Raw genomic sequence first — 15,076 nt, 5'->3', positions numbered from 1 at the left:
AAGTGTTCAATAATATATGCACAAAAATGTTCACAATATTGAAAATTACTCAAATATTCAGCAACAATGCTAATAAATTTAGTAAGACTAGGTAACAACTTGGGTGTTCTTTATGTGACAGACACTGCCTGATGAGTTCCACGTGAATTATCTCATTTAACTCTCAAGATAACTCCTCATGTAAGTGAATAAACTGGTTCTGATAATTTAATAAATTGCCTGAGGTCACACAATTATTAAATAATAATGCTAGGATTTAAACCTAGGACTTAACCATAGAGACCTTGCTGGTAACAGCTAGCAGGAGACAGAGCTGCCTAAATTGGAGTATGAATAAGTTATCAGTGTGCTGACATATTGCTCCCATCAGCCTCTACGGTGGGTGGAAACGTACTAACTTTCTTCAAATTTGTTGTAACATGCATACCCTATTCTAGGAGAATATTTTAAAAAATTTTGATAAACTCTAGGAAACAAAGGAAAAATACTGAGATAAATCTACTAATCCTGATATGAATAATTACATATATATGAAAAAGAAACTCAAGAGCAAGAAGCAAATAGAAAGAGTATACCTCTACTTTTATTTATATTATAAATATAGGATGAATGTCTGAATCTAAGTCAGTCTCATCTATCTCTCTAGGATATACAAGGAACAATCAATAGATGCTCACTGTGGAGTGAGAATTAGGAAGTGAGAGAAAAACATTTACATTCTACATTTTGGATTATGTATTACTAGTTTACACGTCACTTTTTCTAGGAAGCCCTCTAGGTACTAGCTCTGTTTTCTCATTTTATGTTATTTTTCCACATTAAACTGGTTCTTTATCATACTAATTAATAACTCTAATTAATGTTTCCCTAGCAGAAAATGAGGTTCATTAAGGTAGGAACTCAGTCCATCATTATCCCAGCTACACCCACTGGATTTAGGACAATGCCCTGCATATAAACAGTTAATACCTTTTTAGTATGTCCATCAAGAGAAGGATAGAAAAAAATTATAGTCATAAAACAAAATACTATGAGAGGGAAGAAATGACAACTGTGTAACATGGATGAAGCTCCAAACACACAGCTGAGTAAAAGCAGCCAGACAAAAAAGGACCTAGAGTAAAAGATGCCAAGTGTATAAAGGTCAACAAGAAAACTAATGTATATTGTTAGAAGTCCAGATAACGGCTACTTTTGGGTATGGATAGACTGTAGTGATGGGAAGGAGGAAAAAGGGTATTTCTGGAGTACTCCTGATGTTCTACCTGTTGGCCTAGTTGGTGGTCACATGGGTAAACACACATTGTGATAACCCACTGAGTTGGAAGTACAAGTCTGAGAGCCTAAAGGCAGGATGTGTAACTGACTTGAAAGATGTGGCACCTAAAACTCAGGCTACAAATGTACATAACCAAGAGGAAAAGAGTCTTCTTTGGCTAAGCATGGAAACGCTGGACCACTGACTTGAATTTAACAAGATGCACGGAGAAGTATTTTTTGCATTAACGATTTAGGCCTGCATATACTTTTAGGGAACAAAATTTCATTAATACCATGTTGATAAATATTTCTTCTCCTTCATATTCCTTAAAAGGCCATGTAAATAAGGAAAGTATCATTCAAAAAAAAAATTCACTGAGTTCTACTTTTCAGCATGTTTTATATTCTAATAGACATTTTTATATCTATTGAATAAACAAAGTGATTAAGAGACATTTCAAAAGTAAAAAAGGGTGATAAAGTTATGTCAAGTGGGGACCATTATTATGAACCAATGAAACAACTATTGAGAAAAAATTTTCATAATACAAAAGTATTACTTCAATAAAACCCTAAGGGTACTTTAATAGATACTGACAAAATATTTACAAAAAAAGAAATTTTAATGTCTTTTAAAATAAATGAAAAAAGCTACACTAATCCTGTAATTGTAATTATAACATGACCCTCTCACCTCTACACACACATACAAGCAACCAGTACTTTGGAAATATTCTGTTTTTATCTTCTGGCTTTTATTTTTGCTTATCATAGTAACTTTGTATTGTTTTCTTTTGAATTTCATTTTTACACAACAGAATCTTCTCTCCGTAAGCCACTGTTATTTGGGGATTTTCTATAGTAGAAACTAGTCTTAACCAATAAAGTTAATTTGAGAGAAGGACTCAAGTTAGTGTAGTATAGCCCAGTCTCATCCTCTTGCTCTTTTTTTTCCCCAGATCTGCTTTGCCTATTAACTTTTCATACTGCATTCTTATAGGGCAGACTCTTCATGTGGGAGGGCCTGTGGTTGAAAGAGTTCCTGTGACTGGTTGGTAACTTCCTAATTCGGAGGTTAAAGTTTAGCAAGTCCACTTACTCAGACCTGTTTCATATAACAAGGCTGATAATGGCATCACCATTTTGACCACTAGCAAACATTTAGAGTATTAAAAAGTTGGTCTAATCATAATACATGAGGAAATCCATATTCAGAAGTACCTAAACGGCACAGAGTTAAAAAGTTTTCTTTCATAGCCAAAAAGCTAATGTAAAATAAACCTGACCAAGATCTTTTCAGGATGTGGCAGGACACAAGAGGTATTAAAAAAAAAACACACACACACAAAACAAACACAACCGGGCGCGGTGCCTCACGCCTGTAATCCCAGCACTTTGGGAGGCTGAGGAGGGCGGATCACAAGGTCAGGAGTTTGAGGCAAGCCTGGACAATGTGGTGACACTGGTCTCTACTAGAAATACAAAAATTAGCTGGGTGTGGTGGCAGGCTTCTATAGTCCCAGCTACTCGGGAGGCTGAGGCAGGAGAATTGCTTGAATCTGGGAGTCGGAGGTTGCAGTGAGCCGAGATCACACCACTGCACTCCAGCCTGGGTGACAGAGCGAGACTTCGCCTCAAACAAAACAAAACAAAACAAAACAAACACACAAAAAAACTCTTCCCTCAATTTATAACACGCTAAGCACAAAAAAGAACAAAAATTTAAAAATACTTTATCTAATTGAGGGGAACTGGAAGACAGAAGCAGCCACCATGTTAGATTCTGTGGTATGTACATATTTTATGAATTAATACTGAATGTTGATGATGATTAGAATCAATAAAAAAAAAAGGTAGAATATTTAAACACGCCAATAACTGTGGAATGAACCAAAAAATGTGTTAAAAGATCTACCCTGCAAGAAGGCCCTAGGCTCATATGATCTTACCAGTGAGTTCTAACTTACAGAACAGATCGTTCCTATGCTAACACATTGAAGTATTAAAAAAACAGGAACGCTCTTAAACTCATTTACCAAAGCTAACATAACCCTAATTGCAAACTTGGTAAAGACAGCACAAAAAAGAAAAATATACACCAAATTCATTTAATACAGAATGCAGAAAGCCCAAATAAAATGCTAATGAGTTAAAAAGCAAGCATTTGAATTTATAAAATAAAAATTTACTAAGAAAAGTATTTTAAGTAAATAGTGGGAAAATTTCTATAACTCTGGGTTAGAGTAGATCTTTTCATACGGAAAAAAAAAATCCAAACAGTAGGAAAAGGAACATACTGTTTTAAAACCTGTTTAAGAAAAAAGGTACTCTAAATTAATTCAAATAGAAAGCGTAGACTGGGAGAAAATATAGGACACATGTCCATAAAGAGGGAAAGATATAAGAAATGAGAGTACATCTATACCATAGAATACTGTGTGTACATGTGTGAGTGTGTGTACATGTGTGCACATGTGTGTGTATGCAGACAGCTAGTAAAGATAATGTGATATTGTCTAAACTTTAAGAAAGCCCACAATAGATTTCTGAGTGATATAAGTTACAAAATATTATGAACAGTAAAATCTACATTAAAAAAATTTTAAGTCTCTGTATATGTGCATTGTTATAAACAAAAAGAAAAAAACAAGATACACAGCACTAAGAATGGTTACAACAGGGCAGTGGCAGAGACTGTCATTGTTAGTTTTATTTTAGACACTTCTATAGTACTGAATACAACTGCATTTTGTATATATTACTTTCATGTTTTATATGAAAAAATTTTTAAGGTGACATATTATCAGCTGGAGTTGTCCAAATGCTTGTACCTTTACCAAAAACATGCATTAATTAGAAACAACTTGATGTATGTTTCCATAGGGTTACACACATATATAAACGCAATCACAGGTGAAAATGTACGCAAGCTTCAGAAATTTTATAAACATATACACACACTAAAGAGATAAAAAGGTAGAAAGAGGGTTTTGTGATAGTAATTATTAGGTAAAGCCAAATGAAACTGTTAATTTTGTTACTCTAAAATGGAACTGACAATTTCTAACAAATGAGTTTAAAAAATTATATTAGCAAATAAAAGTCCTTGACACAGACATGATACTCTCATTTTTCATCTCCTACTATATGTGGACCAGAACTGGACACATAAGATAAGCTTCGTGATAATACTAACAACAATAACAGCTAAATTCCGAGCATTTACTATCAACCAGATACTACTTTAAAAGCGTAACACTGATAGAATGTTTTTAAAGCTCACAATGACTCAATAAAATAAATAGTTATTTAACACCTTGGGAAACTGAGATACAAAGATCGAATAATTTGCCCAAAATCAAACCTACAAAGCAGTCGGCCAAGGCAGTCTGGCTGCTAATATCAACCTATAAACTACTTCCTTCCTAATGTACATTCCAGCTATTCTTGTGTTTTTCCAGCAAAAAAAAAAAAAAAAAAAAAAAAAGCAGGAAAGGGAGTATCAGGATAGTAAGGAGAATGGTTAGTGAAATAGAAATACTGTAGTAATTATTTTTAACATCTGACAAAGAGCACAAGTTTATGTTATGAGTAAAACATCAAACTCGACTCAAAAATCTCCAAAGCTACTTGAAAATTTTGACCTCAGATTGACTGAAGTTTATTAACTACAGTATTTATTGAGATTATGCACGGAGAGTTGCAATATAACATAACTTACTTAAGACAATATTCTGTCCCTCTTTCACAAACTTGATTCTTGCCCATACTTTCTTGCTGTACTATCAAAATCATAGAGCAAACCAAAAAAGAAAAATATATGAAATACAGAAAATACACAAAGGAATAGATGCAAAGGGAATCACCAGCATGATGGTGAAAGGAGATCTCAGGTTACTAGTTATGGATCAGGAGAAAAGAAAAACCAGCAGAGATTAGGGCAGGTCATAAAGCTCCAGAATAGATGTCCTAGGAAAATAAAATTGATAAAGGCAGAATGAGAGGAGATTTAAACAAGCAGTGGACAGCTTTAAACTAAAATAGCAATGCACATAAAAAACGAAGCAAACCAAAAAACAAAACAACTAAGTTTAAGGAAAACGAAAGTTGAGGGAAAAATGGGAAGTAGTAATATTTATAATACAGTTTAACCATATATAGCATATATAGTAATACTACAAATGCAGAATTCTGATATAATCAAAATTAAAAGATTTTACACGTGTGTGTGTGTGTGTATGGGGGATGGGAACTGTGTCTCTCAGTGTATGTATGTGAAGCAGGAAAAGAAGGAGAGCTCATTATTCATATTCCATAGAAGCAAATTCAACAGGTAATGTGTAACTGTGAATAAAAAACCCAAGCATTCTATTTAAAGGTATGAATTAATGTCAAACAGATTAAATAACTGAAAGTCATTATCCACTGGGGGCTTAGTAACTGTTGTAATATATACAGTTAGGTGATTCTTTATATGCAGATATTAATTTAATAAAAATGAGATTTCCAATTCAACATAAAAAGACCCAACCTAGTCAGAAATGACAATGGCACTGTAAATCATAAATAACTTTTCCACAATAAATAAAAACTTTAGAGGACATATATTTAGTGTTTTTTTAAGAAAAGAAAATGTACACTATCTGGGCATAAGAATGAATTTCTAATTGTAAAAATTAAGAAGCCACTAAGAAAACAGGAAACTATAAAAAATGTATTAAAACAGGAAACTATAAAAAATGTATTTTTCTTTCTTTTTTTAGAAGTGGATTTTCAACCTTTCTTATGGGAAATAATAGGCTGATCAACTTGTCCTGGGACCAGTTTGCTTAGAACTTTCCCAGTTTAGCACTTTAAATCCTATAGTCCAGGAAATCCCTCAGTCCTGGGCATATCAGGAGAGTTAGTTACCTTAATCCTAACAAATCCAAAAATGCTTATTGATATGTCTACTACTGTGTACAAGGCTTTTGTTTTGCACTGTATACTGAAACAGTGAAAAAAGAACCAGTTTTTGAAAGACCAAGTTGGATGATGCCAAAATACAGAAAATGAAAAATTTTAATTTTTAATATCAAAAAGAAATGCATAGTTTACTTGTAGCAAATTGTACCTCAAAAAAAACCTGCTTTTTAAAACCACTAAGAAGGGTTTGAAAAGAGTGGAAAAAAAAAAGTGAAGATTTTTGGTCAACATAAATAAAATGACAAAATATACATGGTATTTTCATCTTTCAAATCTGTAAAAGCAAAAAAATTGTCATCAAAACATTGTAAAGCTCTGATATTAGAGAGAAAAAGATGTGGGTAAATCATAGACTAGTGTGCAGCTTGATGTTCTCGCATGTCTTGAACTGACTAGGTTATCAAAAATTAATTATGGGGAAACATAAAAATAATATAATTAAATCATTTTATAAACACAAAAAGCAATTTAGTACCTAATGGTAATAAAATTAAAGAATATTATGATATTGACTAATAAAATGAACAATGAAGATAAAATGAACTATTACCAGAGGCAATTTACTCAGTTCTTATTATTGTTCATCAATGTCCTCATTCCCTTCAAATAAAAAATACAATTCAAATTTCTGCTGACAAATCAAAAGGACACTATTAGAGTGACTCAAATAAAAAGATTTTTTTTCTTGAATTACCTGGATTAAGAGAAAAAGAATCAGTATTAGGTTAATGAATACATAAAAGAAAACCCTAGGACATCTGGTGGCCATAGCTAAGATAGGAAAAGAGAAATTATACAGAAAACCAAAGTGAATTCAAAGAAATAAAATATTTTAAGAAGTTTAATTTTGAAAAAGAAAAGAAACGAAAAGGAAAATGTTCATTGTACCTTAAAGAACCCTGCTTCAGGGCCACACCTGTCATATACACTCCTGGATTTACCTATCGCCATGATAATACCTTGCATGTTCGGTGTCATCATGATCTGCCACAGAAGATAGTTAACATTAAAAAAAAGTTTTTAAACTAAAATAATGTATTTACATGCAAGCTGAAACTCCTTTGTTTTCCATGTTTATAAATCAAATGTTGCATTTTTAAGACCAAATTTAATCCAACACACATGTAAGCACCTTTTAAGATCATCCATACAGGGCACAGCTGGCTCACACGGTGCCTTTGTGCAAACTGCAAAAAGGCATCCTCTCTGAATTGGAGAATTTGAAAAAGGCACCTGGTTCTAGACAAACAAATTTAAAAATGTGCTAGCCTCTGAGTGAACTATTTAGAAAAAGCAACATCCTTTTTTATCAATTAAAAAAGGTACCTCTTCCTCAAGCCTCAGAGAGCTCAGCATGAACTCAATTTGCTTCCCACTTCTGCCCCTTGTCTAGTCATTCTTGCAGACTGTACAACCTGCACATCCCTGAGCAGCAGCCCTGTATCCACAACAACTCATTTTTAAAAGTTCCAATGCACATGCACTGTTAAACTGTCACTGCAATAAATTTTAAAAAACAATGACAAAAGACACAACTCTGTCAATAGCATAAGCACTTGCACAGAAGATAGTGTTAAATGATTAATCACAATTCAACTTTTTTAAATGAAAGAAGGCACATCCTAAAACAAGTACTTAACTGCTTGATCAATAAATTGACAGGTTTATTAAAAACATGCCAGGTTCCATAATTTTCAAGAGCTAGCATGTTTATAAAATAGTTAACTGGAACAATGTAGAGTCATTAAGTACTAAATACTTAAGCATTTTTTTTTTGTTTTCATAATAGATTATTTTTAGCTGTTTACATTTTAAAATAACTGCAAAGTGAAATTACTCAAGGCCCTATGAAGCTATCTTACAGCGATCAAGAGACTGCATCCATTACCTCTGATTCACTGAACCTATTACTCATTGTATTTACTTTGGATTATACACTGAGAATTGCAATATATCTAACATCTGCTTGAGAATACTCTCTGGCCAGTTTATCTCACAGATCTGTTTATCCTCGTTATGCCTGTGATTTCCTACACTGGTACAGTAATATGTCTTTATGACACTGCTGACTTTGGTGATTAACTCTGGCACGAAAGTAACACTGGAGTAAGTCAGAAAAAAAGTTACGTGAAAAAAACTAATATAAATGCAATCCTTATCCAAACCCATAAAAACTAGAATCCAACAAGCGTTTTACCAACTCACACCCCCTCCCCCACTTCCCAGTAGTTATGGCCTTCTCTGTGTTCATGTTCAAAAACAGCTTTAGTGGCCGTTCCTCAAAAAGAGTAATATTAAGAGTCTCAAGAGAAAAATGGAAAAGGGGAGAAAATAATCTGATAGAATAAGACAATAGATCATTTTCATCTGGATTCCAAAGAACTAAATCATGAGAAACAAAAATGCCTCCATACTGTTGGAAAACTAAGTAAATGAGAATTGACAGTGAAGAGATAAGAATAAAGATGGAGGTCCTACTAACAGTAGGCACTCAGTAATGCTGATAAGTTATTCCACTCACAGTCACATGGAGAGGCTGTAGTAGCAAAAATATCAATTATGCATCCTGCAATCATGCTGTGGGATTTTCCGGCAGGAGGTAGCGGGCAAAGTATTATAATAAGTAATTCCAGTAAAACAGGAATGGAATATAAAAAATTATTTTTAAATCCAAAAAAATTTTGTACTAATTAAACAAATCTTACTGTAATCTGCGAACCTGAAAGTAAACTGGTACTATTTCTGCATAAAAGAATTAACTCCAGAAATAGAAAATTCTTTTGACAATTCCATACGTTTTCTACTTAAATTTTCATTTGTAATTCAAAGTTCTGTTAATAATTGGTAAAGTAATTTTGGACTATGAGGGGGCAAAGCTGTATGTTATGTAGCAACAGACATTAAGTATGAGGGTACAGGCATGCCCAAAGTATTTCTATTAAATAGCAAAAGTTAAGTAGCAATGGTGCAGAGGGCTGTAAAATGTACCTCGTCATCATAACCCCCCTCCTTTGATTCAATCATAAATTTCCCTACATGAGGGATCGCCACCTCTACAACTCGCTGATTAGAAAGTGGTTGGCTTGTAGTATTTTCAGGTTTCTGCAGAAGGAAATCATTAATATAAACATTAGAAAAGAGAACAGTGGAGAACAATGGCATCTTTGCACAACTGTGTAACCTGCACATCCCTAAGCAGCTGCCCCATACCCATATGACTTATTTTTAAAAGTTCCAATGCACATGCACTATTAAACTGTTTAAGTGCATACTCTTAAATCTTTTAAAAATACCTGCATTTACTTGGTAGGTATCAAATGAAACTACTTAAAACTGAACATCAGAAGCAAATGCATTCATCAAGTAGTAACACAAAATCTACAGTTTTCCCTTTACATCCTCAAACTCATTACATTTTTCCCTGAAAGTATTTAGAACTTTTAAGTACTTAAGATAAAAAATAGTGGAGTTGTATTTCTATCATTGTCTGTATAGCTGACAATTTTTTAAAAAGTCTAATAGCTCCCAAAAACCTTTCTTGATATCTCAACCAAAATAAGATATGACTTCCTCTAAACTCATCAGAATTTGTTGGGTTTTTTCCCTTATAATTTTATCCTTCTATTCTTTTTGGTAATCAATTGCATATCCAGTTAATACCCATATTCTATTTTAACTAATTACATATGGCCTATGAGACTACAGTATATTTATATCTTAAGTGTTCAACAAACACTTCCTGAAAATAAGAAAAAGCTGTTGGAAGCTGATACCCATTTTAAACAACTCAATCAGATTTATTCCTTTTTTTTCTTTTTATTGTTAACAAATTCTATGCATTTCAGTAATCTACACTAATACAGAAGTCAGTGTAAAATTCAGAAAATTTCATTCAGAACGTTATGACACTAATAGGATTCATTCAAAATAACATACAGATTTTTACATACTTATATTATCTTATTCAACATATTTATAACTAGCATATCCACTATTTACCTATTAAAAAAGCCAAAAGTACTGAAGGTACTTGAAAGCAACTTAAGTAACTGAATTGCATAAGTTTTCATAACCAAAGATAAACTTTTGTTTTGATATTACAAAAAACATTTTCATAAGAGCAATTAAAAAGGTTTTATTTCCGTTAGAAATATAGGTAAATTTTAGTAATGTGAACATTTTCTGGCTTCCTGGAAGCATATATAGAAAAAGAGTTTAATTGAACAATAAAACAAAACCAATAGCTGCAACTGGTACTGCCCCTTTTAAAATAAACGCTATTTTTGGCATGGCGTGGTAGCTTATACCTATAATCCCAGCAGTTTGGGAAGCCAAGATGGGCGAATCACTGTAGGTCAGTAGTTGGAGACCAGCCTAGCCAACACGGCGAAATCTGTTGCTACTAAATATACAAAGATTAGCCAGGCATGGTGGCATATGCTTGTAATCCCAGCTACTTGGGAAGCTGAGGCACGAGAATTGCTTGAACCTGGGAGGCGCAGGTTGCAGTGAGCTGAGACTGCACCACTGCACTCCAGCCTGGGTTACAGAGTGAGACCCTGTCTTAAAATATATACACACACATATATGTGTCTCCTTAATTTATCAAAATCGACAACTTTTCAATGGGAAATGATCAGCCTAAACAGGTATCATGATCATGAGAGATAATATGCAGCCAACACCTGGTAACAGCTGTTCTCTAAAATGACAGCTATTATGAGTCATTATACTATTTTGTTGTGCTACTTTAAATTGCTTATATTTGAATAATTTTAACCTAATACTACTGTCACACACATTCTACAGAGATGTGCTTGGTCCATGACATTTAATTAAGGATTTTTAATCTTTCTAGCATATAAGAGAAGAACTGTAGTAGGTCTCTGTACACAAGAGCAAAATATAAACAGGTAGATTCAGAAATCTGTTTGGAGTTTGTGGTGATGATTTCTCACTAGCAAACCAATCCAAAACAATTCTATCTTAGGAAAAGAAAATATAAATTTAAGGCAAATGGTTATTACTTAGACTATTAATCGTTACAAAACAGATTCCCTTTGGGGGAAAAATATTGCACTTAGGGAATATAAATGTTTTATAAACCTTTTCAGTTACTATTGAAGAGTTTCAACAGCAAAATGCTGATTAAATACATGGGTAAAAGCTGAAAAGGGGAAGAAACTTTGCCACATATAATAATCCTGTAGTATCATTCATCAAATCTAGATATCCCAAAGTACTATAAAAATTTTTCATGTAAAGAATTTAAGGGCTCACTAAAGTAAAATACATGTTTATTTATCTTTTTCTATTATTTTCAGGTCTTATATGAATACATTAACAAAGGCTAAACTTGAAAAGAGTTAAAAATAAGTTTCTCAGTTAGTATATTGCAAAAACAATTAAAATACAAAGATTTTTATGTATTGCCTGAAATTCATTAATTATATGACTTTTTAAAAAGTCTCATAAGAAGGATGGCAAAAAAGCTATATAAGTCCATGGCCACGTTAATGTGCCTTTACCTTTTAACCTAGTAATTCAACCATGGAAAATCTATTCTAAGGAAATAACCTGAAATATGAAAAAGTTTTCATTTCTAGCAGCCTATTTATAATGTAAAAATAGAAACAAATATGCAATGGGGGAGGAGATACATGAACAAGATGTTAATTATTCAATGGAATAATAGTCACTAAATGTTTTTACTGAGTTTATAACATGGGGAAATGGTTATAAAGGGTAAGTGATTAAAAGAAAGCAAGACAAAATTTTGTATGCAACTCAACTATAAAAATAAATTCCAAATCTACATATTAAAATAAGAGTGAAAAAAATACCAACATATTTACAATAATTAACTTTGAGTAGTGAGCGGGACTATGCATGACTTTTTCTCAGGGTCTACTTTTCTCTATTTTGAAAATATCCTGAAGTATTCCATTTAAAAGTAAAGACATTTTTCTAAAAAGCAGGGTACCTAAACATTTGAAGACTTTCTCTAATTTCCATGATTCTATGCTTTCCAGGAAATTTTTCTTATACTAAGGTTGATTTTAATATATTGCATATTTGAAAAGTGGTTAGGACTGAAGTAACAGAAGGAAACCAACAGTTACTCAGTGCCCACTACATGCCATGCCAAGCACTTACGAATAATGCTCTTGACTAATCCTACAATTACCTTCATTTTATGGAAAAGAAAACTGAGGTCTATCTGGAGAAATTAAGCAATTTATTCAAGGTTGCATTCATAATAAATAAAACTAATATTCCAAAATCCAGAAATGTTTAATCCCAGTCTGAAGATACTTTTCACCTGCGCAATTTAGCTTCTAGTGTATGCTAAGTTTAAATGAAAAAACCCCCTATGAAGTAGTTACCATGATGCTAAGCAACTGACTGTAAAATCAAGCCACAGTTAATGAATTCTTAGACTTGCTTCAGGATTTACATACATGACGGGGCTAACTTTGGATGCCACTCCAGAAAACAATTAAATGAATAGACAAATAGCATATTTGTCGATCATACAGTCCCCCTGTCATCCTCCTTTCTGAAGTAAAGATGAGGCAGTAGGTTGCTACCTTATAAGACGAGATCCATATTATGCTAAGCTGAGCAATCAAAATTTAGGTGACTTCTGCAAATTTAAATTCCATATGATTTTCCAAACTTAAAATCAGGATTCTACATTAAGCTAAGTAATGCTTTTGGTTTTCTAATACCAGCTTAAAAAGTGACACTTATTAATCATAATTTAGGCTTTAACAAATAAAAGTTCTAATTAGCAGAGGCCTTGCAAATGCAGTTTTTATCAGACAAAACTATTTCCCCTTGTACCTACTACTGTTTTTCCTCCTTCCCTAGGTTTTCCTCTTACCATTACCCAAGAAGCAGACATCCCAGATCTACTAAACAAAGCATTTTCCAGGAAAAGCTTTAGAGTTAGTGATGTTCATATCAAATTCATTTAAAGCTTCTAAGGCATTTGCAAAATTTGGAATCATCAAATAATTATTTAAATTAATACATTTTTAATAAGATGATATATTAATACATTTTCAAAGTTGTTCAAACAAAAAATAATTTTTATTGTTATTTAGTTCATGAAAACAAAATCAACAGAGTAACATACCTCTTGAACATTCTGGCTAAAGGAAGTCTTATTATACATTTAAGGCCTCATTGCAATTAGCAGGTTATTGCTGGCATTGAATTCACTTACTAAGCAGAAAATTATGTGCTATAAAATTATGGTATGTCGTACTCTTTTTAGTTGTCAAGGGGAATCTTCAAATATTAAAAGGAGCTACTATAAAATCTGCATTAGAGCTGCTTATGCTCACTAACAAAAGATAAATGACTACAGGAAGTGAAAGATTTAGTAGTAACAAATTCTTGAAATAGCTCCTCTGAGAATGTCATATGCACTGATAACATAGTATAACACCAACATGCTCAATTTACTGTTATAAAAAGATGCATCTGAAAACTACCATAGAGTAGGCTAATGACGCTTTTGCACAGGACGTTCCTGAAATATTCATAAACAGTTTTGCAACATCATACTTATCCTTCTAATAATACTGTAACCTACAGCATCTAGTAGTTTTATTGTTAAACACATTTCATGAAATCATGATAATTACATCTTAAATTCCCAACTATTCCAATGTAATCAGATTACAGATGGAGGAATGGGTGAGAGACAGGAGAAATACTGCTATATTTTACACTTCTCTTTTTAAGTTCCAAATCAAATGGTCAATTTAATCTATGATTATGATTCATTAGAATTCTATAGTAGAAAGACAGAAACTGAAGAGAAAAGTGTCTTTACAATTAAAGCTGAGGAAATCACAGCCTGGGCATTAGATGACTTGCCCATGGTCACTGATCATGCCCATGGCAGAGCCATTACTGGGCCCTGTCTCTCCTGACTCCCAGACAGGTCCCTCTCCACTATACTGGGGGAAATGTCGTGACCATGGCTATGTTCAGAGAGCCAAAAGAAAAGTTCTTACCGACTGCAAAACTGTTTCAGGACTTTTATCTTCATGCTCATGTGATGCCTTGGTAATTATTCGAATAGTTTCTTCTTTCAAGTGCTTTGAGAAATCACTTCTTGATGGCTGCTCTAGATATTCTGGGTCTCCTGCTGCTTGTGCTTCATGAGAAAAGAATCAATTGTATATCTAATATAAACCACAGAGTCTATACTAAGATAAATCTTTTATTTATTTCTATATCTGAAATTATGTAAGAACCAATCTTAGTCTTCCATTCAAAGTAAAATATATCCTTCCACGTATAGCACTTCTTCCCAGAATTCATTAAAAAACAAAAACAAAAACCCAGAACTAAGAGTACTCCAATAATTATGAAAGAAAGCTGTCATTATAGTTTATGGTAAGGAATTCACAGTCGATTTTTCTGCTATGAGAAATACCAAAAGTCCATTTTTGAAAAATTGCCAGCAAAAGAATTTGGTTTGAACAGCAATCCTGGGCTGACTTTCTGTAGAATGCACAGGAGCTGTTTTTCTCTGCCACAGCGTCCTCCTTCATACTTCCTGGCAAAATCCTAACCCTGAATGAACCTAACCTTCCATCTTTTCTGCACTTGCCCCCAGTAGCTGAGTGTTGTCAGAGGAAAAGCAAACTGGTGCCGATAAAAATTCATGATGCCTCCTACCCATCTTTTGAGTTCCAGACTCATATATCCAACAATGTACAATGAATGTCCACTGGGTGTTCCCTAGACTAGACAAGCCCCAAATCCTTACATGACCAGAAAGGTTTATCTCAGTGAGTCTCTGACAAAGCAGCCAGTCTCTGTCTCCATG

General features: G+C 33.2%; 1 protein-coding gene across 6 annotated transcripts in view; it reads right to left on the bottom strand.

Moving 5' to 3' along the window:
* The window catches only part of USP25 (ubiquitin specific peptidase 25), a 143,921-nt gene that overhangs the window by 21,119 nt on the left and 107,726 nt on the right, over positions 1–15,076 (bottom strand). For 3 of the 6 annotated variants that reach the window (XM_003895613.4, XM_017956513.3, XM_031665673.1), the window contains 3 exons: positions 14,256–14,398; positions 9,214–9,327; positions 7,114–7,209 (listed from right to left, as the gene is read on the bottom strand). In XM_003895613.4, the coding sequence (XP_003895662.1) occupies positions 7,114–7,209; positions 9,214–9,327; positions 14,256–14,398 (353 nt within the window). The remainder of the gene's footprint in view (positions 1–7,113; positions 7,210–9,213; positions 9,328–14,255; positions 14,399–15,076) is intronic. The other 3 variants (XM_017956514.3, XM_003895612.4, XM_021935565.2) reach the window with 1 other exon arrangement.

This window comes from Papio anubis, chromosome 4 (genome assembly GCF_008728515.1).
Source record: "Papio anubis isolate 15944 chromosome 4, Panubis1.0, whole genome shotgun sequence".
Classification (NCBI taxonomy): Eukaryota; Metazoa; Chordata; class Mammalia; order Primates; family Cercopithecidae; genus Papio; species Papio anubis.
The sequence above is the reverse complement of the archived record's forward strand: the minus strand, read 5'-3'. Positions and strand labels throughout refer to the sequence as shown.